Source organism: Microtus pennsylvanicus, chromosome 2 (assembly GCF_037038515.1).
Source record: "Microtus pennsylvanicus isolate mMicPen1 chromosome 2, mMicPen1.hap1, whole genome shotgun sequence".
NCBI lineage: Eukaryota > Metazoa > Chordata > Mammalia > Rodentia > Cricetidae > Microtus > Microtus pennsylvanicus.
In genome coordinates, this window is record NC_134580.1 from 71,165,559 (window position 1) to 71,186,572 (window position 21,014).

Genomic DNA, 21,014 nt, shown 5'->3' on the forward strand with positions numbered 1-21,014 from the left:
CCCTGTCTCGAAAAACCAAAAAAAAAAAAAAAAGGGAATGTACAGACCAACCAAGAAAATGGCAGAAAGCAATGGACAAATGAATGGTACACTTGAGATTCCTTTTTATGGTTTATTTGTGTGTATGTGCGTGTGTGTGCATGCACAGGCACACATGTGCCATAAGCTGCCCGCTGTGAGCTCTGGGAACTGAACTCCTGTCCTCTGAAGAACAGCAAGTGCTCTTAACCACTGGGCCTCCTCTCCAGCCATTGCCAGGCTACTGCTGTGGGAGCCAGTGAAGGTACCTTCTTCCTAGGTAAGTGGAGGTGTGTTTCAGAACTTGATGGGGCATTTTAGCTATACTGAGGAGCCACTGCTTTCCCACCACAGAATTCTGCTCTCTGCATCCCAAGCTGAGGCCTGTTCTGGGCACTCAACCCCGAACAAATGAAATTCACCCCATACACCTTGGAATGCTATCACTTTGTGTGTGTGTGTGTGTGTGTGTGTGTGTGTGTGTGTGTACAGTTCCTCTGGCTTGTTTCCCTGGCAACAAGAAAGGCATGAAGGCACCATCACGAAGAATGAACAGCTGCTTGTTTACTCTTCTAGAGAGGAGCTGTGGTTAGGAACAGTCAGGACTCCCTATCCTGTACACTATTGACAGCACAGGCATCTGGCTGGTCCCAGTCCCACTGAACAGAGGACAGCAACAGCCCAGAATAGCATCAATTTAAACAGCTTCACACTGCCAGCAGGGAGGGCAGGAAACGGCTCTTCAAGGCCAAAGCCAAGTGACAAGTCCTGTTGACAAACGGCAATCCACATTTAATCTCCCGTGGCCTTTCTTGTCCAGGTCATAGGGACAGTGGGTGCTCGTGAGACAATGGCCTGCTCACATGGGCTGGGTACTTGGCTCCTGAGTGTGACAGGGAGAGGCTTCGTCTACCACTTGAGGTTGCCTTGCAAGCACCTGCCGCACCCTTTGCATCCCTGAGAAGAAGCGAGGAGTGGTCAGTACGGGGTTGATCGGGTCAGAAGCAGGGGTGGCCGGAAGGATGCTGTTGGGAGGCTGGGGGAAGAGACTGCTCACCCAGGCGGAGCCGGTTCTCCTTGTCTGAGAAGACCACCCGGAACCAGCCGGGTTCTTTGCACTCAAAGGTCTTCCCGCAGGACAGCAGCACCTTGTTGTCCAAAAACTGGCGCCAGAGCAGCCCCTCCTCCTCAAAGGTGCCTCTGCGCAGGTACTGGGAGGACAGAAGTAGCTCAGGACGCAGGAGACCCTATGGGCCTTCCCCTGCCAGACATCCCCTCCACCCACAGCTCCACCCTATTTACCTTTCTTAAGTCAATCCAGATGAAGAAGCCTGCCCCACGACTCACAAACGGTATCCCCAGGGCTCTGAGCTCCTCTGAGACATAGGTATGGGCAGCCTTGAGTCGGGCGTGGTTTTCTGGCAAGTACACCTGGCTGATCCAGTCTAAAGGGAAGGGAAGCAGGAATCTAAAACTCCCATGGATCGTTGCATTAATCTAAACACTGAAAGACAAAAGGGCATGGCAGCCAACACCACAGGAGTCCTTCTTCTTTCTGGCTTCCTGAGTCATGGGTTCAGAGGGGCTGGGAGTTCAGTGATCAGTACAAAGTGCCTTTGATCCAGGTATACAGCCCTGAGTGCCAGCTCCCAGACCACATTCAGGAGCCCAGGGTACAAAGTCCCCCAGGATGTGAACCAAGCCAAAGGTATCTGCAGGTACAAAGTGATACTTAGATCCACACAGATCAAATCCCTATCCCAGTGGGGCATCTTGGGGAAAGGAAGCCTTCAGCAACTTCACCTCTCTGGTCGTCATAGATTTATTAACCTCTTTTGAGGGGTACACACTCTGTGGATTATAACACATTCATACACTTTTGAAGGTACTACCAAAATCAGGATTTAAATAACCCCAAAGACTATCCCAATGATTGATATGTCACACACATGACAGTCTTGTTCATTACTAAATGTCACCAAAACCAGCCTCATAGGGTATGTAAAGTCTCGACCCTAAGCTTCTCTCAATAGCACAGTGTCTTTGGGGAAATCCACATTGCCATGGACTTTATTGGCGTAAGTATTCCACGGTGTGGACGGGACACATCTGTGTATAAACTCCCCTGTGGAGCAGTTTGCAGATGTGGGTGATTATGAAAAAAAAAACAGCTAACAGCATGTATGCAGGTTTTTGTGTGACCATCACGGTTCCTCACTTGGGCCTGTCACCACTGGGTTATTTGATAGGTATGTTTAGAGGAAATTGCTGAATTGCTTTTCACTGTGGCTGAGCCACCTCCTGTCCCCACCATCAATGTAAGAGCAAATGTCCTGCCTGTTCCACTGCCTTTATCAACATTCAGTAGGTATCACCGCTGTTTCTAAAACTTTTTAGGCTATTAGATTGGTAATTAGTACCCGATCCTCCTTTTCCACAAGACAAAGGGAACTGTAGGAATTCTCCCTAAGGCCCCAGGGAGGGAAATGAGATGGACCAAAAGAACATCTGAAAGACTCAGTGAAGAGCAACAATTACAGGACAGCGTTGCTCTCTGAACTCATTGCTGAAGGCGGGAACGATCCAAATCTCGGAGGCAGAGGGCTCGCCATCATACTGACATTTCCTCAGGAACTTCTGATCTGTGTTCAGCGGTAACTAAAGTTTGTTTTTGAAGGTGGAATCTTGCTATGTTGCCCAGGCTAGCCTGGAACTCCTGAACTGGAAGGAGTCCTCCTCCTTCAGCCCCCCAAGTAGCCAGAAGAACAGATACATAGCACTGTGCCTAATCAGTGAGTTCACATTCGTCAAGAGCCTGTTTTATGTCACGTATTGTTCTAAACAAATTCCAGGCCACACTCGGCTAACAAGACTAGCATCATTATCAGCCCTATTCTCCAGATGAGGGTGAGGAGATGAGCTACCCAGACAGCAAACAAGTGACTGAGGACGGTCTGAACCCAGAGACGACACTGCAAGACATCACCTCAGCTCCTCCACAGGGGAGGCACCCATGAGCCCCAAGTCCCACACACATTACAACCCCACTCCTCCTGTAAGATGCAGACAAATCACCATGGTCCCGGAGCAGCTGTGCCATCTGGTGTTGGACCAGGCCACTAAGGCCATGATAGCGACAGAGGGAGGCCACAGCAGTAGCCACATGCTGATTTTCTGTGTACAGGATGCCAAAGCGGAGTCCAGACATCCCGAAGTCCTACAAGAAGATGCATGATAGCCATGGCCAGCTTCCACAGGAGAAACTGATTCCACCCCCTCTCACCCAGGCTAGCCAGAGACTCACCTTGCTGGTGGCCCACATCACGTGTGTCCTCTGGGGGTCAGGCAGCCTACAGAGAGCAGAACAAGGAGACATAAGCAACCCAGAGCCAGGAGATCACAGACATGCCAATGAATAGATACATGGAGAGATGAAACTGGGTGTCTTGTCTTTGAATCACCAACACCCATGCTTCCGTTAGCATGGTGGCCAGCCTGCTGCCTATTCCTGTAACTATTAGAACACAGCCAAGCTCACTGCTCCACATGTCTGTGGGAGCTGAGTGAGAAGCCATGAGCCTGACCTATGAGCTGGAAAGCAGGTCCAGCACCACTTCCTCAAAAGGCTTGTCTGATCAACCCCAGGAAACCAGGCCTCTCAGCTTCTCAGCCACCTCCACCTTAGCGCTTCTTGCCGCTGTCATGGAAATTGCTAGCTGTGTCTTTAGCTGCTGAGACCTTTTCCTAGGTAGAAATCTGATAGACAAATGGATGAGTAGGTGCATGGAAGGATGAAGTGTGTGTCAGGGGATAGATGAATGTATGGGGAGATGGATGGACAGACAGAAGGAATGATGGAGAGACAGAAGGAACTAGAACCGCTCTGAAGAGGAAGGAAACAGCAGGAGTCCAGTTCTCATAGACCCAGTACTTCTTCAAATATTGCCAAGGCCCTCCTTGAAGCTCTTGGGAATGTCATAGGATAATCTGAAGACCCCTGATCTACCTAATCTTCCTGGTCTGAGGACCAGCAAGATCAAATAGACATTTATGGTACTGCCCTGGGGCAGGCCATGTCCTGTAGGCTGACCCAGAAAGAGGTTGGGAAACTGTGAGCCAGTCCAGGTGCTGGAGAATCAGCTGCAGTAAGCTCCTCACCTTTCCAGGCTCAGGACACTCCGATACCCAAGAGACTCTTCAAACACAGACAACATGTAAACCTCATCCATGATCACGTGAAGCTGGTGCCTTCAGTGGGTAGATGGTGGGAAAGAGGGAGCCAAAATATGTCACTCAGCATTGAGAATGTGAGAGGACCAGACTACCCCAGGGTTTCAAACCAGCTTATCCCAGAAACACCCCAATTTGATCCCAGGAACACCCTGATTTGGTGTATAATTTCACAAATAGAAGCTACATCCATAAAACAAAGGACTCTAGCACTTTTGAAGCACTGCAAGAGGGGAGGGGAGGCACCCTTGGGGTCCTCCATGGCAGGCTGGAGACAAATGGACTCAGATTCATGTGGTTCCCACTCATGGTTAGACCACTCTGAGGCTCTGTCAAGCAGGGATGATGACAGAACCCATTTCTATGGGGCTGCTCTGATGACGACCATAGAGACAGCACAAATGATGCTCAGCTGGGAACACGGCCCGCTCAGTAAAGAGCCACCTTGCAAACAAGACCCAAGTTTGATACCCATAACCTGCTAAACACATGGGCCTGGTGACATGCACTTGCAATACCAGTGCTGGAGAAGTAAGGACAAGAGGATTTCAGACAGCCTAGTATACCAGACCAGTGAAACACTTTCTCAGAATCGATTAGAAGGCGTCTAAGGAATGACCTCCGTCCTCCACATTCAACTATACACATGAACACAGGCTAACATACAAAAAATTATAAATGTTCAGCATGGGGCCTGGCCCTAGAGTGTTGCAGCTGGTGTTTTGAGAAGACAGAAAGACACCAAAGCTGGTAGTAGGCCAGTGAGCTAAGAAGGCACAAGGACCTGCCCCAAGGCTCACATCCAAGCCATGTCTGCTCACTTCATGGGGTAGGTATAGCTCACCTCATGGCAAATCCCAGGAACTCCTGTAGCTCTTCAGGGGAGTAGATGTCACCCAGAGGGTTCTGGGGGTTGATGAGGATGAGGCCTTTGACCTTGACACCCTAAAACCATCCATGGGGGTGTTACTGTGTCCCCCCAACCCTAGAACCTTACAGTCCCACTAGATGAGGCTGAAAGCTGCCTGAATCCCAGGGAAGCATGGCAGGGGCACACTCATGACCCAACAAGAAGCAAATGAATGGGACTAGAGTTCTGTCTGCTGTGTCGTGCCAGCTGTGGAAAGAACACAGGCAGGAAATGGGGAAGTGTGCCCAGCTGCTGGCAGAGAGGCTGTTTAAGTGGGAAGAATTCTATGCGGGAGTTGGGGACTTCCACAGTTCCTGTTGTGAGCACTTGGGAGCTTGAATGACAAAGGTAACCACCCCAGTGACCTCAGTGACCTCAATGAAGTGCACAGATGCTGAAAATGGCTGGGAAGCACAAGAACCTGAGTCTCTGCCTTTACTAGGGAGTCATCAAAAGGAGCAGGATCACCCCTCAAATTGCCAGAGAAACTCACTAAACTACAGACTTCCATGAGAAGCAGAAACAAAGGAACTGGGATGGGAGAGTGTCCTTTTAATTAGCAAACTGTGGTGGTTTGACTTAGAATGCCCCATTGGCTCCTACGTTTGAATGCTTGGTCTTTAGTGGAACTGTCTGGAAAGAATGAGGGAGGTGTGGGCTTGCTGGAGGAGGTGTATCACTTGGGTGGGCTTTGAGACTTCAAAAGCCCAGTCTCTCTCTGCCTGCTGCCTATAGATCAAGATGTAAAGCTACTGCTACAGTGCCCTGCCATGATGATCATGGACTAACTCTCTGAAACTGTAAGCAAGCCCCCAATGAAATGCTTTCTTTTACGAGTTCCCTTGGTCGTGGCGTCTCATCACAGCAACAGAACAGTGACTAAGACACACGCATTCATTGAAAACAACAGAGGGCTTCACTCTTGGCATTTCCATGCAGATAGGCAATTTGATCCAAACCCACCACCTCCTATTACCCTTTCTTGTGAGGGAAAATCGTTAAATTGTTAATGAAGCCCCCTGGTCCTCTGTACACTGTGCTTTCAGGGTCATTTTCTAATGGGAAGACCCTCCAAAGACACAGGATTCTGCCTGACCCCTGCCCAAGGATGGTTCTCCAACTCCTCCTCATATGTCCCTATCAGAGTTACAAACCCAACTCCCGAGAGATGAAGGGTCCAGTCCCTGTTGGGGCCACCCACTCACAGCCCTGGATTTGACTGATTCCCCAGACCTCAGAATTAACTCCTTGCAGGGCCTTCTCCAGCTTCTCCACTGTGAGCTGGAAGGGACGTGTGTTCAATCCAGATACCTGGGAAAAGACCCACCAAAGACAGCAGCCAAATTCAGTGCCCCACTCCCCCCCCCCAAACTTGAACTCTTGGTTCTCTCCTCCCCTATCATCTCCAGTCTTCTGGGTCAGGTCTCTGAAAATTTCTCTTTCTGGCCTTCTGCCCCACCCTTTACAACAGGGACAACTCTCATCACTCAGATTTCTGGCAGAGGCAGCAAGGATGCTCTGATTGGCTCTCAGGACTTCCAAGGCATAAGCTTCCCCCTTCCCACCCGCTCATTTCTAGGGCTAGTTTTAGGCTTCTCTGTGGATCCAGCAATCTTAGAGCCTGGAGCTTCCAGAGAACCCAGGCAGAGGCTCCACTTCCATTTCACAGCAGCCCCAAAGCACAGGATTCCTTCAGGTCCCCCACAAATTCAGACCCAGCAAACCCTGGCCTACAGGAAGATCCAGATGCAAGAACTAGAATACAGGCAATCTTACCTCACTCTCCAGGTAGACATAAGCCAGTCGGACGTTGCCATAGAGATAGACATGCTGGGTAATGGCTCCATAGTAAGGGGTGGGGATCAAGAGAGCCTCTAGGAGAAGGAGTGGCAGTTCATTGGCCTCTGACTTAGATACCCCAGACACCCATCATGAAATCCATAGCCCTCCCAAGCCTCCATCATCCTTGGGAAATATCTGGAACATATTCTGACTCCTCTCAACTCCCTAAACCTTAAAGCTTGTATCCCCTAAGGTCAGACTTTCTAATATAGATGCTCACTTAAAATGGGATCCCATGCAAATAAATCCATTATGAGTTATCACAAAAAATGCATTTGATCTACCTATCCTCCTGAACATCCTAGCTTAGGACCTGAAACAAGGCAGAGAATTGGCATTGAGTAAGATCTCATGGTCGCCTGCAGGTGGAATAGGGGACCTCACTACCACTGCCCAGTATTGCAAGAAAACATCGCATCACACAGCACTAGCCAGAGAACCTGTCACAATCCAAACTCCTAAGTCTATGAATGTAGCTCAGTGGGTGGAGGGCTTGTATACATGAAGCCCTGGGTTTCATCCTCAGCACCTCATAAGCCAGGCACCACATCCATAGTCCAGCACTCAGGAAGAAGGGGGCATGAAGATGAGAGGTTCAAGGTCATCCTCAGTTAGACAGTGAGTTCTGTCAAGACTACCCTGGGCTGTATGAGACCCTGTCTTTAAAACAGAGGGGTTGGGGATGAGTGAAGAGATAGCTCAGAGGTTGAAGGTACTGGTTGTTCTTCCAAAGAAGCTGGGTTTGATTCCCAGCACCCACATGATGGCTGCAACTCCAGTTCCAGGGGATCTGGCTCCACGGGTACCAGGCACCCACAAAGATACATCCAGGCAGAAATAATACCCATGCACACAAAATAATAAAATAAAATTAATATAAATAAGAAAGATTTATGTAAACAAAAAGAGACAGAGAGAGAGAAACTGAAATCGAGTTCCTATTGAATTTGTATAGTTTTTTTACACCATTGTGAGCTGAAAGTCCCTGTCCATCCACCGTGAGTTGGGACCTCTGCTAACACTTTCTGACCTCTGAGCCTGTGCTAAACAGGCTCACCACTATGCTCTGAAGTAAGCCAACCTTTACAGATCAGGGTACTGGCGCCTATAGGGTCCCTGCATCTGACTGTTCTAGACTGAATAAGAACTTGTCTATCATGTTCTCACAGCAAACCTCCCTTTAGGGTACAAGTCCTGGTGACTGCTTCTGTTTGTGTGACTCTGACTTTCACTTAACGTCTGGCCTCAGTCTTCTCACAGGTAAAATGGGTTTAGTCAAAGAATCCATGTCATAGAGGAATAAAGCCACACCATCTAGCCTGGAATGCAGTATCTGGTGACCACATGTGACCAGTGTTAACTTATTAGTTAGGCTCTTATGAGCAGGACTCTAACCTTACAACAACTGACACTTAGCTACAACCAGCTCTTACACAGTGCCTCTTAGAGCAGCTGGCTGTCTATTCAATAGCCATCCAATTTCCTTCCTTGCAAAGAGAAAAAAAATGGCTTTTGTTTAGTTTGATGTATTCGTTTGTTTGGTTTTGTTTGTTTGAAATATGACCCACAGTATATCCAAGTCAGTCCTTCCCCAGCCATGGCATGCACCAGTCTGAACTAAGCCGACACTGGCTCCCTTAGGCCATTTGCCAGGGACTCCTTTAGGTTTACATGTAATTTCTATTTGGTAAGAGTCGCACTGGGATCCTTTTGAGAAGGAGCACCCTCGATGCTCTGCCCAACAGGAGAGAGACCGGCTTGTTGCTACTGTCGTTTTTCCTTGCTATAAGACAGTGCCAGAGAAGATGTCACCATGACCTGACATGGAGGGAAAGCGGAGGGACTCAGAGAGAGAGAAAGCAGGACCCTGACCCCATATGGATCTCATCAGAACTGCTGCCCCAGATGTCTGGTTAAGCCACGCACTTAAGGCCCTGTAAAGTTATATTCTCCTATTGCTGAAGGCTCTGATGCCAGGCAACTGGGGTCACAGCCCAGCCTTAGGACAAAGCTGAGGAAGGGGGGCACAGAGCTCACTTACCTCCTGCCTCACAGAGCACTGTGGCCAGAGCGGAAAAGAGCGAGGCGCAGCCATTCAGAACAACCACCTAGGGGTGACAAGAGACAAGGGTGACTCTGTCTGAGGACAGAAAAGAGCAAGGACCAGGGGAAGACCCAGGCCTCTCCCCAGGGCCCTGAGGATCCATTCTGATGAAGGTCTTTCTGGGTTCCCAGCCAAGCTTATTTCTGGGGACCCTGCTCTTGATCAAGTGAACAAGAGACAGAACTGGCCACTCTGGGGGTCTCTCTCAAAGGTGAGGGGGTCAAAAGGGACACAGCACAATGGGGTTGGGAGGCAAGACTAAGTGAAAGCACAATCCCACCCCGCACCCATAAGGAAGGGGTGACTCACGTTCTCTGGTTTGAGGGGCGCCGGGCTCTTACAGTAGAAAGACAAGAACTTGGCCACTTCTTCCCGCAGGCTAGAAGGACAGATCAACAAGAGCGACACTTGTCAGAGGCTCTCAGCCCTGTCCACTCCAGAGCCTGTCTGGGAACCGCAGGTGGCTAGCTGCCACTGCTCTGTCCTCCCTTCCCAGAGGTGGATGTGGTAGGCATTTGTCTCCACGCCAGCACACCCTCCCCCATCCAGCCGCAAAGCATTCATTCTGTGTGGTTCTAGGATATCCACCTTCCCATGCAGTGGATGAAAACGAACACTACATAGATATAGCTGATGAAAACAATAATAATAAACATTAACATAATAGGAACTGATGTTACCATGCTTTTTTGTTTGTTTGTTTGGTTGGTTGGTTGGTTTTTTTTGAGACAGGGTTTCTCTGTAGCTTTGGAGCCTGTCCTGGAACTAGCTCTTATAGACCAGGCTGGCCTTAAACTCAGAGATCCGCCTGCCTCTGCCTCTGCCTCTCAAGTACTGGAATGAAAGGTGTGTGCCACCGCCACCCGGCTGTTACTGTGGTTCTTACTGAGCGACAATATCACACATATGTCATTTGGAGAATGTTCCATGGTGACTATGGTTACTATCATTCCCATTTTACAAAGAAACTGAGGTTTGAGTGAATTAAATCACTTGCTGGTAAGTGGCACAGCCCCTGCCCCAGGGTCCACCATCCTGATGACCCTTTTCTAAGAATATGAACTTCAGAATACATCTCGGATCAAGTCCTGCTGGGCTTGTCTGACCTCCAGGAGATGATCAGTATACCGCGGCCTATCTTACAATTGAGTCCCAGCCAGCTCCCTAGACACCCATCTGTCATCTCTAAAGCTACTCTCCTCAGACTTTCTGGGAATACGGGGACAGATTTGGGGCTGGCAGGACAGCCCCTGGTCACCGGGTCTCCACACTACGTTCTTAGCCTACAACCAGCTCCCTCACTCTGCCTCTACCGATATTTGGACTGAACAGTTCTTTGTTGAGAGGCTTCCCTGTGCTTTGTAGTTTAACAGCACATCCCTAGGCAGTAGACCTTCAACTACAGATGTGTCCAAGCACTACTGTGCCTCCCTGGGGTCAACATCATCCCCGTTGAGACCCACCAGCCTGTGGAGACACTTACAACAGATGTCCCCTCCAGTCTGGGTACTGCAGCAGCGAGGGCTTCACATGAAGCATGTCATTCTGTGTCAGCTGGAGACACAAAGGGAACAGAGCAAGGCAGAGGGCTGAATTGTCACCTGCATCTGCACAGCAGCTGGTTTCCTCTGCTCCTCGAGGAAGGCGACAGGCGTGCAGGACAGCACTCCCGGGCCATTTCACAGAGAAGCAACCCAGGGCTGGCAAAGTGGAGGCAAAGCCAGCAAACCACATCCAGAGCTTCTGACTCTAGCTCTCTGTACAGCACAATCAGAGGGTGGGTACAGAAGCAATGGTGGGAGGGCACACTGCTCAGTGTCCCCAGAGGTCAGTGCACGCTCCAGAGCAGGGTGATGTCAACTTGGCCTTGGCTCCAGCTTTAGAGCGGGGACTAGGACACCGTCTCCTGAGGGTTCCACTCAATCTCACCCTTTGTGTGTGGCAGCAAATTTTAGACCATTCCTTGTATAGACAGGTACTGGGCTAGTGATACTAGAGCACCATGGCTATACGGTCAAAGAGAGCCGATAGCATGATGTCCTTGGGCAGGGGACCAGAAAAACTGGAATTACCTATTTCTTTAACCCTGGGTCCCGCCGTGTCCCGCCCTCCTGTCGCCCCTTACAACAAAGAAGCCACTGATATCTGAGGCCACTTAGCACTTACTAGGTCACTGGTCTGAACTATAAAGACTTCATAAAAACAAGTATTAATAAATATCAATACTTGTATATTTATTACCAGGTATATTAGGTAAATTAAATATTACCTACCAAACCCAATTCTAGCTATTTTCACTTTTGTAGAACTGAGGCACGCTCTTGCTGTGTCACCCTGGCTTTCTTGGTACTTACTATGAACCCAAGATGGCCTCAGGCTCACAGCGCTTCTCCTGCCTCAGCTTCTTGGAACCTGGGTTCAACACCCAGCACCTACATGGTGCCTCACAACTCTGTAACTACAGTTCCAGAGTAGCAGACTCTCTCTTCTGGCCTCAGCAGGCACCAGGCATGTACCTGGTGCACAGACATACAAGAAAGCAGAGCACCCATACGCATAATCTGATGAAATTTTAAGGAATTTTACAAGCTAGATTAGAAACAGCCATAGAAGTCAGGCCTGAGGGTATAGGCCTGGAATCCCAGTTACACTGGAGTTTAAGAAAGGAGGATTCCAAATCCAAGGCCTGCCTGGCAGAATAAATTCAAGATCAGCCTGAGCAACTTAGACCTTGCCTTAAAGTAGAAAGTTAAGAAGGTGAAGGCATAGTTCAGCTTGCCTAGACTGTGTGAGCGCTGGGTTCAATCCCCAGTAAAGATAAAAAGAAATTAAGGAATAGAGATGGATATAGTGCTGATGGCAGAAAGGGTAAGACTGGGGAGAAGAGGGGAGAAGAAGTAAAGAAGCGAAAGGGGAGGAGAGGGGAGTTGTTCCCAAGGCAAACCTGCAATGCCTGTCTCCCAGCTCTTCAGTCAGGACCAGTGAGGCATGCAGCAAGTTACTGTAGCAAAGGATTTAAGAAGGCCCTGGAGATGGCAGTCCTGGTACTCACCCGCCTGGACAGAAGGTCAAAGCAGAGTTTGTTCTCACTGGTGCCCAAGTTAATGATGCCCTGCAGATAGAGTGTACAGGTAGGTGAGCATGGCAAAGGAATGCCAACCAAGAGCCGCAATGTCTGCTTGCCACCCCATAAGGTGTTAATCCTAGTAGGAGGCTCGGACTCCTGACTCCTGCCTTACGTGAGGAGCAAAGGAAGCAAGAGAGACAAAAGAATTAACTTGAAGGAGCTGAGAATTAGACAAATAACAGGCAATGTTCACCACCCCTGGGAAGGAAACTGTTTCCTCCAAACACAGGCAACGCGTCTCCAAATCCCAATAGCTCTGCAGTCACAGCCCATTCAGCTACCCTCTTGTGACGCCCCACTGCCAAGATTCCAGTGCAAGTCACCACGATCACTGCCATAGCTCCCCACCTCCTCTCCTGTCCACTCCCCTGCCTGTCATCTATCTTCAAATGGAAAACTGAAACTGCGTCATGTATCCTGTTCCTCCCCTGAACACTTCCTACCCACCACTGTCTACAGAAAGAACGCTCACCATGTCCCACGAGGCCCTACAATATCCAGAGCCTTCCTGACCCCATGACCCCCAGTCTGGTTATACTGCAGCCCAAGGGTTCCCTTGCTGGTCCTTGATCTGATCCAGCACAGCTCCGGGCTGGGCCCTCGTACTATTCCCTCAGCTGTACGGTTCCTGGGGTGGGCAGCCTCTGCCATGGCACCCTGCACAGAGACTGAATCTGCCACCTGCTCCTGATGAGGAGAACATGCAGAAATGCTGGGATATCACCTCTAAGGCTAGGTCACAAAAGCGAGTGGCTCCAATGTTGGGTACTCACAGCCTCTCATTCTGTCTTGAGACATCTGCCCTGAAGGGAGTCAGCTGTCATACCTGAGGCAGTCCATGTGGAGAGAAACAGGTGCCCACCAAGGAGCCACAGAAGTGAGTTTGGAGACGGAGCCTCTCACCTGTCCAAGCCCCACCATGCAGTCAAACTTTCAGATGCACAGGGTAGCTTCAGGGTACAGTGACAGAAACCCCTGAGCCGGACACGCCCATCAGGAGTCCAGCAACTGGGAAGTGTTTGCTTTGTCAGCTGCTGCGACTTGGGGTGATTTGTTACAGCACTGGATAGTTAACACAGCCTCACTTTTGTCACGCCTCTGTTCTAAAGTCACCTGATTAAAAAGTCGCCTTCTATGATACCCTATGTCAAACAGCCACACTTCTCAGCGGGCCATCATCCTCTGTCCACCTTCCCCTTTCTTCATTTGCTTTGCAGTGCCTATCAGCAAATGTCTGTAGTAATAGGAGCGGCGGGGCTGTGTCCCCAGCACCCGGCCGCCCACATGGCTAGCTCTAGCTTATGCCCAGAAATAATTACACGGAAACTGTATTCTTTTAAACACTGCTGACCCATTAGTTTCAGTTTCTTATTGGCTAGCTCTTACATATGGATCTAACCCATTTCTATTAATCTGTGTAGCCCACGAGCTGGCTTACCAGGAATGATCTTAACCTGCATCTGCCTGGAGTGGAAGAATCATGGCGACTCCTTCACTCAGTTTCTTTTTCCCAGCATTCTGTTCTGTTTACTCCTCCCACCTATGTTTTAACCTATGAGGGCCAAAGCAGTTTCTTTATTGCTTAACCAATGAAATCAACAGACTGATATATGACACTCCCCCATCAGTTATATGTAGTTCTGATCTGTCTGTCTCAACTAAAATATAAATACATAGGGCAAGATTGGAGTTTTGCTCACTGCTATGACATCAGTACCTAGAACAGTCGCTGATACCTGGTGGATGTTCAACAGATCAAAACTATTAATAAGGGTTATTGTGCAGCTCTTTACCAAACTATTGTATATAATAGATTATGGTAATCATGGCAGATGATATTAATAATAATAGCAGCTGTGTTTATCCAGTGTATAATATGATAAGCACTGTGAATTTCACACTCCTGGTCTCACTTAATGTTGACTCTTCTACAGAGCAGACATTACCAGCCCATCTCAGAGATGACCTGTGTACAGAGCAGACATTACCAGCTCTCCTGCAGCCAGAGGATCATGGCTCCAACCTGACAGGAGTGAGCTGGGTGCTGGCTGCCCTGCAGTTAGTTTGCTCTTGGCTCCCAGCAGGGAGGGGTCTTCACTCACACTGGGGTTCTTGTCTTCATCATACTCGTCCATATGGTAGGTTCTGTAGCCCTCCTCAGCTGAGTCCCAGAACCATTTGCTGACTCTTCCTCTAGAGGACAGGCAGGAGCTATCAGAGGAGAACATGGCAACAGGGTCCCCCACTCCATAGAGCTTGAGCCGCTTCCTGTCTGGCTTTCTGAGGCACTCTCCTGGCAGAGAATCACCATAGGCATTGTCCATGTCCTGAGAAGAGGCTGAGCCTGGATGTTCAGTGTCTGAGGAAGAGGGAACATCTGTCAAAACACAAACGCTCAGGCCTGCTGAAGGGCTTCTGCTCGTCCTTGTCTGTTTGTCTGTTTGTCTATGTGTACGTCCAAGAACAACCTCCAGTGTTGTTCCGGGAGTTATCCACCATGTTTTTAGAGGTAGGAGCTCTCCCTAGGGCCTCGTGTTTGCAAAGTAGGTTAGACTGGCTAGCCAGTAGGGTCCAGGACCTGCCTGTCTCATCTCCCCAGCTCTGGAATTATGAGGGTTCACATCTGGCTATTTTAATGTGGGTTCTGGGAATAAAACTCAGGTCCTCATTGGCTACAGGGCAAGCAAAGCATTTGACTTACTGGGCACTTTACAGCCAGGGATGGTCACCCAGCTGTCGGGGTCCAGTCCCAACATAAAACATTTCTCACAAGTGTGAAGGCGTAAAAATAAAGACACTATTTACACGGCAGTATCGGGAGGGAGTTTTAGTGATCATTTCAATCTTAAAGTCATCCACGTTTATTTTCCAAACAGCTTTCCAAACACAAACTAAAAAAAAAAAAGGTTTAAAAAAACTTTACTAACATTCTGTTTTTTAGATGGGGGATGGCTTAAGTCTTGCCTATGCCTATTTTGTCAGGTAGACTAAAAAACACCTCTTCCCTAGGTAACCTCATAATTTACAATTGAAAAAACAAAACGGCATCAACATATCCTAATACCTGTTTGAGGTAGCTCCTTGTTTGCTTTGATACAAAAGAGCCAGGCAATCCCCTCCAGCAGAAAAGGTACAAATTGTGCCTTGTAAACTACTCAGATTCTCTAACTGGCAGACAATGTAAAATGTGCCCAGCCTTCTCCACCAACCCCTCCAGGCTGCCCAATGCTGGCCTTGAACTCTTGGGCTCAAGTGGTCCTCCTTTCTCAGCCTCCCTAGTAGCTGGAACTAAAGCCATCTCCACACTGATATTTCCCTCTTCTTGCAAGTTTGTGTGCTCACCCCCCTTGTCCCTTTCGAGTTAAACGTTTCAACAAAGAAATCTGCTGAGGACCTATGAAGACCACACCATGCTTGCTACATAAAAATAACTTTAATCTACTTGTTGCTTTAGCTTCCTGCATTTCTGCATTTGTTTCTCATTCTGCAACCTCGGAATCACCAACGATCTTTCCGCACACCAGCTCACCCCAATTTCAAAACACCAGGCTATTTCCCAAGCAGCTCACATCTTGTGTGACAGGTGAGCTGGAGCTGATGGTGGTGGGAACCAGTAGGAGGGGAGAGTAGGGGTCCCAGTTCCATTCACAAAGCAGACAAGGGCCCCAGAGGGGGCTCTCCTAGCTGCCAACAACATAGGAGCTTCCTAAGCGTCCCTTATTCGTGCTCTAATGGGTCCAACACTCACCTCAAAGCGCAACAGTGAGGATCTGAGGCGCTAAAGCATTCACACCAAATTGTGGCTGGTGGCCAAATGTCTAAAATATGAGTCACTTTATCACAAATGCTCTCTGATTTCTCTGTCTTAAGGGCCAAGTCTTACTTGGTAGAAGAAATAGCTGATGTAGATGGGAACCCAGAAACTTTTCCGCAGTTTAATTTTGCTTTGTAAACCCCGGGGGGGGGGGGGAGCTCACCAAGGTGGCAGGACATAGAAGGAGCAAACCTTCTGCTCCACAACAGCCCAGGTCGGAGGAAGGGCACTGCCGAGAGAGCCCGGGTTTGGGCTTGGGAGGGCGCAGCCAGAGCCCAGCAGGAACACAAAGCAGTGCGGGTGGGAGGGGGGCTCAATTTGCATAGCGATCTGACCAGTGCAGTGCTCCAATCAAGGCCGAGTGAGAGCCCGTCCGGGTTTTCGGGGCCCGCGAAGCCTGTGTGATTACACTCAGGACTTCCAGACCCAAGAGCGGTAGCAATCAATAGCACAGGGCAGCCGAGCAGGCCCCTTTGGTGCACAGCGGGGGCAGCCGGGGGTGGGGGATAGCACCTACTTTGGGCGTCGGATTTCGCGCGCAATATCCTCTGGGCCCGGACTTCCGGGAAGCTGGGGTAAGCCTGCCCCCTAGCGATCAGGACAGGATGTGGGAGAGTGAAGCTCTGGGCTTCAGCGCTTACCAGTCCTCCAGAAACAGGAGTCTCAACAGACAGAAGGGGTAGGGAAGAGGGGTGGAGGTCTTGGCCAAGATGAGACCATGCCTCCCCGTCTCTTCTCTCATTGGCCTGAGCCCAGCTCTCTCTGGCAATTCGACACCTTTGGTCAGACCATTTGAGCAGGGAAGTTTCTTCCCCAGTTAAGGTAGGCATCCTCTTAAAATACCCTTCCTCCTGAATGTCACGTGTGCATGTCATCTCCCCGCCATCCATTTGGATAGGCTTCCCCAACCCCCGAAAATTCTTAGCTGGAGGGAAAAAAGATTTACAAAAGAAAAATAGAAAGTTATAGGCATGTATATTCACATGGTACACATGGCGGGGACAAATGGGAGTGGAAAACTCTCAAAGGAGTCTTCCTTGAATTCCAGGTTATACAAAATAGAATTTCAGAGATGTGAGGGACGAAGGGAAAAGTTCAACCCCACTACAAGCAGGGACAAGAAGTCGAAACTGAGAAGTTTTCATTGTGTGCCTCCCAGAGGTTTGCTAAGCTGGGCGTGAACACCATTGAATGACTCCACCTCTTCTTTATGCAAGGAAACCACCTCTTGCCTAGCACAGCCCTTTAGGCTAGACTGACCAACAACGTGTTTATGCAAATATAACACTATCATCTATAAACTTCTCAAATTAGATGAGGAACACGGTCGTGCCTAGGTAGTCCAACAACAGAAGGTCCGGTCTGTCACCGAAGGTGTGGTGGTTTGAATGAGAATGACCTCCACAGGTTCATATATATACCCCTTAGTTCCGGTCCCCTAAGGAACCCTAATACTGAAGCCCTGGAATTCTGGAAGAGCCACTGGTCTTTAGTCCACATTGGAAGTTGGAAGAAGTTGTAAAGTGTGGCAGCAACAACAGCAGCAGAGGCAGCAGCAGGGGAGATGGCTTGAGAATCATGTAAACTCACCAGTGAGGCACAGAGGCAAGCTGGGCAAAAGAGCAAAAGCTCACCCCTCTGCCCGCCACCAGAGTGTGGCACCCACACTGAGGGTGGATTGCTGGGAGCTATGCAGCCTAGTCTCGGATCAGATATGACGACCTGTCTGGTTTCTTCAGGCAAGGCACCTGTGGAAACAGACACTCACTTGGCAAGGACCAGCATAGGAATCTGCGAAACTCATGCAGCTTGCAGACTCTTTTCCTTCTCATTATATTGGCGATTCTTTGTGCAGTTTTCAGCTTTGTCAGTCACATATGCAACCACTGTAATTTTGTAATTTTCCCTGAAAATTCTGTTCTTTTTCAAAGATTTTCCCCTAAGTTTTAACAGAGGGATAATGCTTCTCAAATTTCTTATCCGGAATTGCTAACTATAATTCCTCATCCTGGGAACTTTTCTGACTTGGTACGTATGAGAAAGCAACACTTGGAACACTAACCGTGTCTCACAGTTCTGGAAAGGAGAGCAAGGCATGCAGACACAGAATAGGGAAGAGGCCTCAGGAGCACACAGAGTGCCAGCTGTTGAGAGTAAGTTCCCCGGACACCAAGCATAGAATCGTTGGTAGGATCTGGAATGCTCCAAGAGGAAAGAACACAGTGCAAAATGTGGGATGGAGAGATCCATCTTTGCCACACACAGGAGCTGTTGTTGATGGAAGAGGTGTGGTGTAGTGAGATGGGGAAAGGGGGCCTTATCAAAGTCTGCCTTTTAAGAGAGATTGAGACATGGGACCTTCTTGTAGAAAAGGGAACTGTATAAAAAGATGTCTTGAGGATATGAAAAAATTGTGTGAGTTTGAATATTGTTGTCCTTAAAGCATCGTGCCCATGTCTATGACTTTTAACTTTATAACTACAAGTAGCTGCCAGCTGACACAGAGATGTGAGAGCGGAGTGTGTCTGGCTCGATATTAAGCCTACAGAGATGCGGATCTCTCCGTCTAGAATAATTATGCAGGGGTGGGAAGGTGTATTTGGGGAAGCACAAAGGGAAGCGATGGAGGCTTTCATAATAATCATGATGTATTCGTCAAATTGTGATGTCTTTTTTTGAAGTCTATAAAATGATGTTTATTAATTGGAAAGTTAAAATAAGACAAAATTACCACCAATATGCACACAGTTTTAAGAAGGAAAATTTAGTCCATATAGAATAAGTCATCCTTCAGCAAAACAACTTTTACTCTTTATAAAAGATTTGTTTTGAGTCACCCACACAGTTTTAAGATCAGACTACTGATTTCTATTGCCTACACAATTTTTACATCAGATAACTGATTTTTTTTTACTTTACAGTATTAAAAAGTTTGAAATGTAGGCATTACATATTGAGCGCATTTTTATTCTTCGTAAGTGCTACAAATTATGTGTTGAGGGCTATGTTAGAAATGTACAGCACTCCAGGTCGTGAACAGCTGGAGACAAAGTTATCTGTATTCCTTTCCACAGGAGCAGCCAGAACAGTAATTTTTATTTTTTATTGATTTTTATTGAGCTCTACATTTTACTCTGCTCCCCTCCCTGCCTCTCCACTCCTCCCTTCAACTCTCCCCCAAGGTCCCCAATTTACTCAGGAAATCTTGTCTTTTTCTACTTCCCATGTAGATTAGATCTATGTAAGTCTCCCTTAGTGTCCTCATTGTTGTCTAAGTTCTCTGAGATTGTGGTTTGTAGGCTGGTTTTCTTTGCTTTCTGTTTAAAAACCACCTACGAGACATGTGTTAATTTTCTTTCTGTGTCTGGGTTACCTCACTCAAAATAATGTTTTCTAGCTCCATTCATTTTCCTGAAAAATTCAAGATGCTATTTTTTTCTGCTGTGTGGTACTCCATTGTGTAAATGTACCACATTTTCCTTATCCATTCTTTGGTTGAAGGGCATTTAGGTTATTTCCAGGATCTGGCTATGACAAAGCTGCTATGAACATAGTTGAGCACATGTCCTTGTGGCACGATTGAGCATCCGTTGGATATATACCCAAAAGTGGTATTACTGGGTCTTGAGGAAGGTTGTTTCCTAATTTTCTGAGAAATCACCACACTAACATCCAAAGAGGCTGTACCAGCTTGCATTTCCACCAGCAATGTAGAAGTGTTCCCCTTTTCCCACAACCTCTCCAGCATAAGTTGTCATCAGTGTTTTTGCTCTTGGCCATTCTTACAGGTGTAAGATGGAATCTCAGAGTTGTTTTGATTTGCATTTCTCTGATGACTAAGGATGTTGAACATTTCCTTAAGTGTCTTTCAGCCATTTTAGATTCCTCTGTTGAGAGTTCTCTGTTTAGGTCTGTAGTCCATGTTTTTATTGGATTGTGTGTTCTTTTGGTAACCAATTTCTTGAGTTCTTTGTATATTTTGGAGATCAGACTCTGTCTGATGTAGGGTTAGTGAAGATCTTTTCCCATTCTGTAGGCTGTCATTTTGTCTTGTTGACCATGTCCTTTGCTTTACAGAAGCTTTTCAGTTTCAGGAGGTCCCATTTATTAATTGTTGCTCTCAGCGTCTGTGCTTCTGGGGTTATATTTAGGAAGTGGTCTCCTGTGCCAACATGTTCAAGTGTATTTCCCACTTTCTCTTCTATGAGGTTTAGTGTGGCTGGCTTTATGTTGAGGTCTTTGATCCATTTGGACTTGAGTTTTGTGCATGGTGATAGACATGGGTCTATTTTCATTCTTCTACATGTTAATATCCAGTTTTGCCAGCACCCCTGGTTAAATATGCTTTCTTCTTTCCATTTGATATTTTTTTTCTTCTTTGTCCAAAAATCAGGTGTTTGAAGATATGTTGATTGATATCCAGATCTTCTATTTGGTTCCATTGGTCCTCCTGTCTGTTACTGAGCAATATGGGTAGGATTAAAGGATCCAGCCCATTCCTTAGCTTTCCAGCCTTGTGGCGGAGGTACCAGCTGTAGCCATTTTTATTGCCACAACTCTATGGTGTTTCAAGGTCCCTGCCAGCAAGCAAGCTGCAACAGTATGTCCACAGACAACACTCAAGTCCTCTCTCTGTATCCAGCCCTCCTGCCTCAAAGAGTCAGAGTTTGCCCTGGCAGGACGGCACAGAAAGCTGGCATTTTAAAACAGCACAACTTTTTTTCCTGCTACAGCTGAAAACAAACAAGCATTCAGTCAGCTTTTATCAACACCATTTAAGTGTTTTTTATGGCAGGACCTCTTAAGAGCTGCAGGGTTTTGCAGCTGAAGCTGAATCAGGAAGCCTCTCTTAGATGAGAGCACTTGCTTGCCTCTAGCAAGCAGAGCAGACCCAAGAAATTGCTGCTACCAAGAAAACATGCTTTACTCTATTATTTCCCAAGCTTTTTCAGGCTTTCTGTGGATTCAG

General features: G+C 47.9%; 1 protein-coding gene across 5 annotated transcripts; it reads right to left on the reverse strand.

Moving 5' to 3' along the window:
• Positions 1-98: 98 nt before the first annotated feature.
• On the reverse strand, positions 99-16,601 carry Accs (1-aminocyclopropane-1-carboxylate synthase homolog (inactive)). Of its 5 annotated transcripts, none has more exons than XM_075961493.1 (15): positions 16,563-16,601; positions 14,334-14,590; positions 12,157-12,216; positions 10,588-10,658; positions 9,414-9,483; positions 9,042-9,108; positions 6,935-7,032; positions 6,392-6,469; positions 5,093-5,193; positions 4,177-4,266; positions 3,323-3,368; positions 3,094-3,235; positions 1,321-1,463; positions 1,076-1,229; positions 99-975 (listed from the first exon to the last, which is right to left on the reverse strand). In XM_075961493.1, exons 2-15 carry the CDS (start codon positions 14,553-14,555, stop codon positions 878-880), a joined length of 1,440 nt encoding a protein of 479 aa, XP_075817608.1. In that variant the 5' UTR covers positions 14,556-14,590; positions 16,563-16,601; the 3' UTR covers positions 99-877. The 5 variants fall into 5 exon arrangements, with proteins under 5 accessions (XP_075817608.1, XP_075817610.1, XP_075817607.1 ...); XM_075961495.1 differs by having other exon boundaries at positions 16,559-16,597; XM_075961492.1 differs by lacking the exon at positions 16,563-16,601 and adding an exon at positions 16,209-16,533.
• Between the last annotated feature and the right edge of the window lie 4,413 nt (positions 16,602-21,014).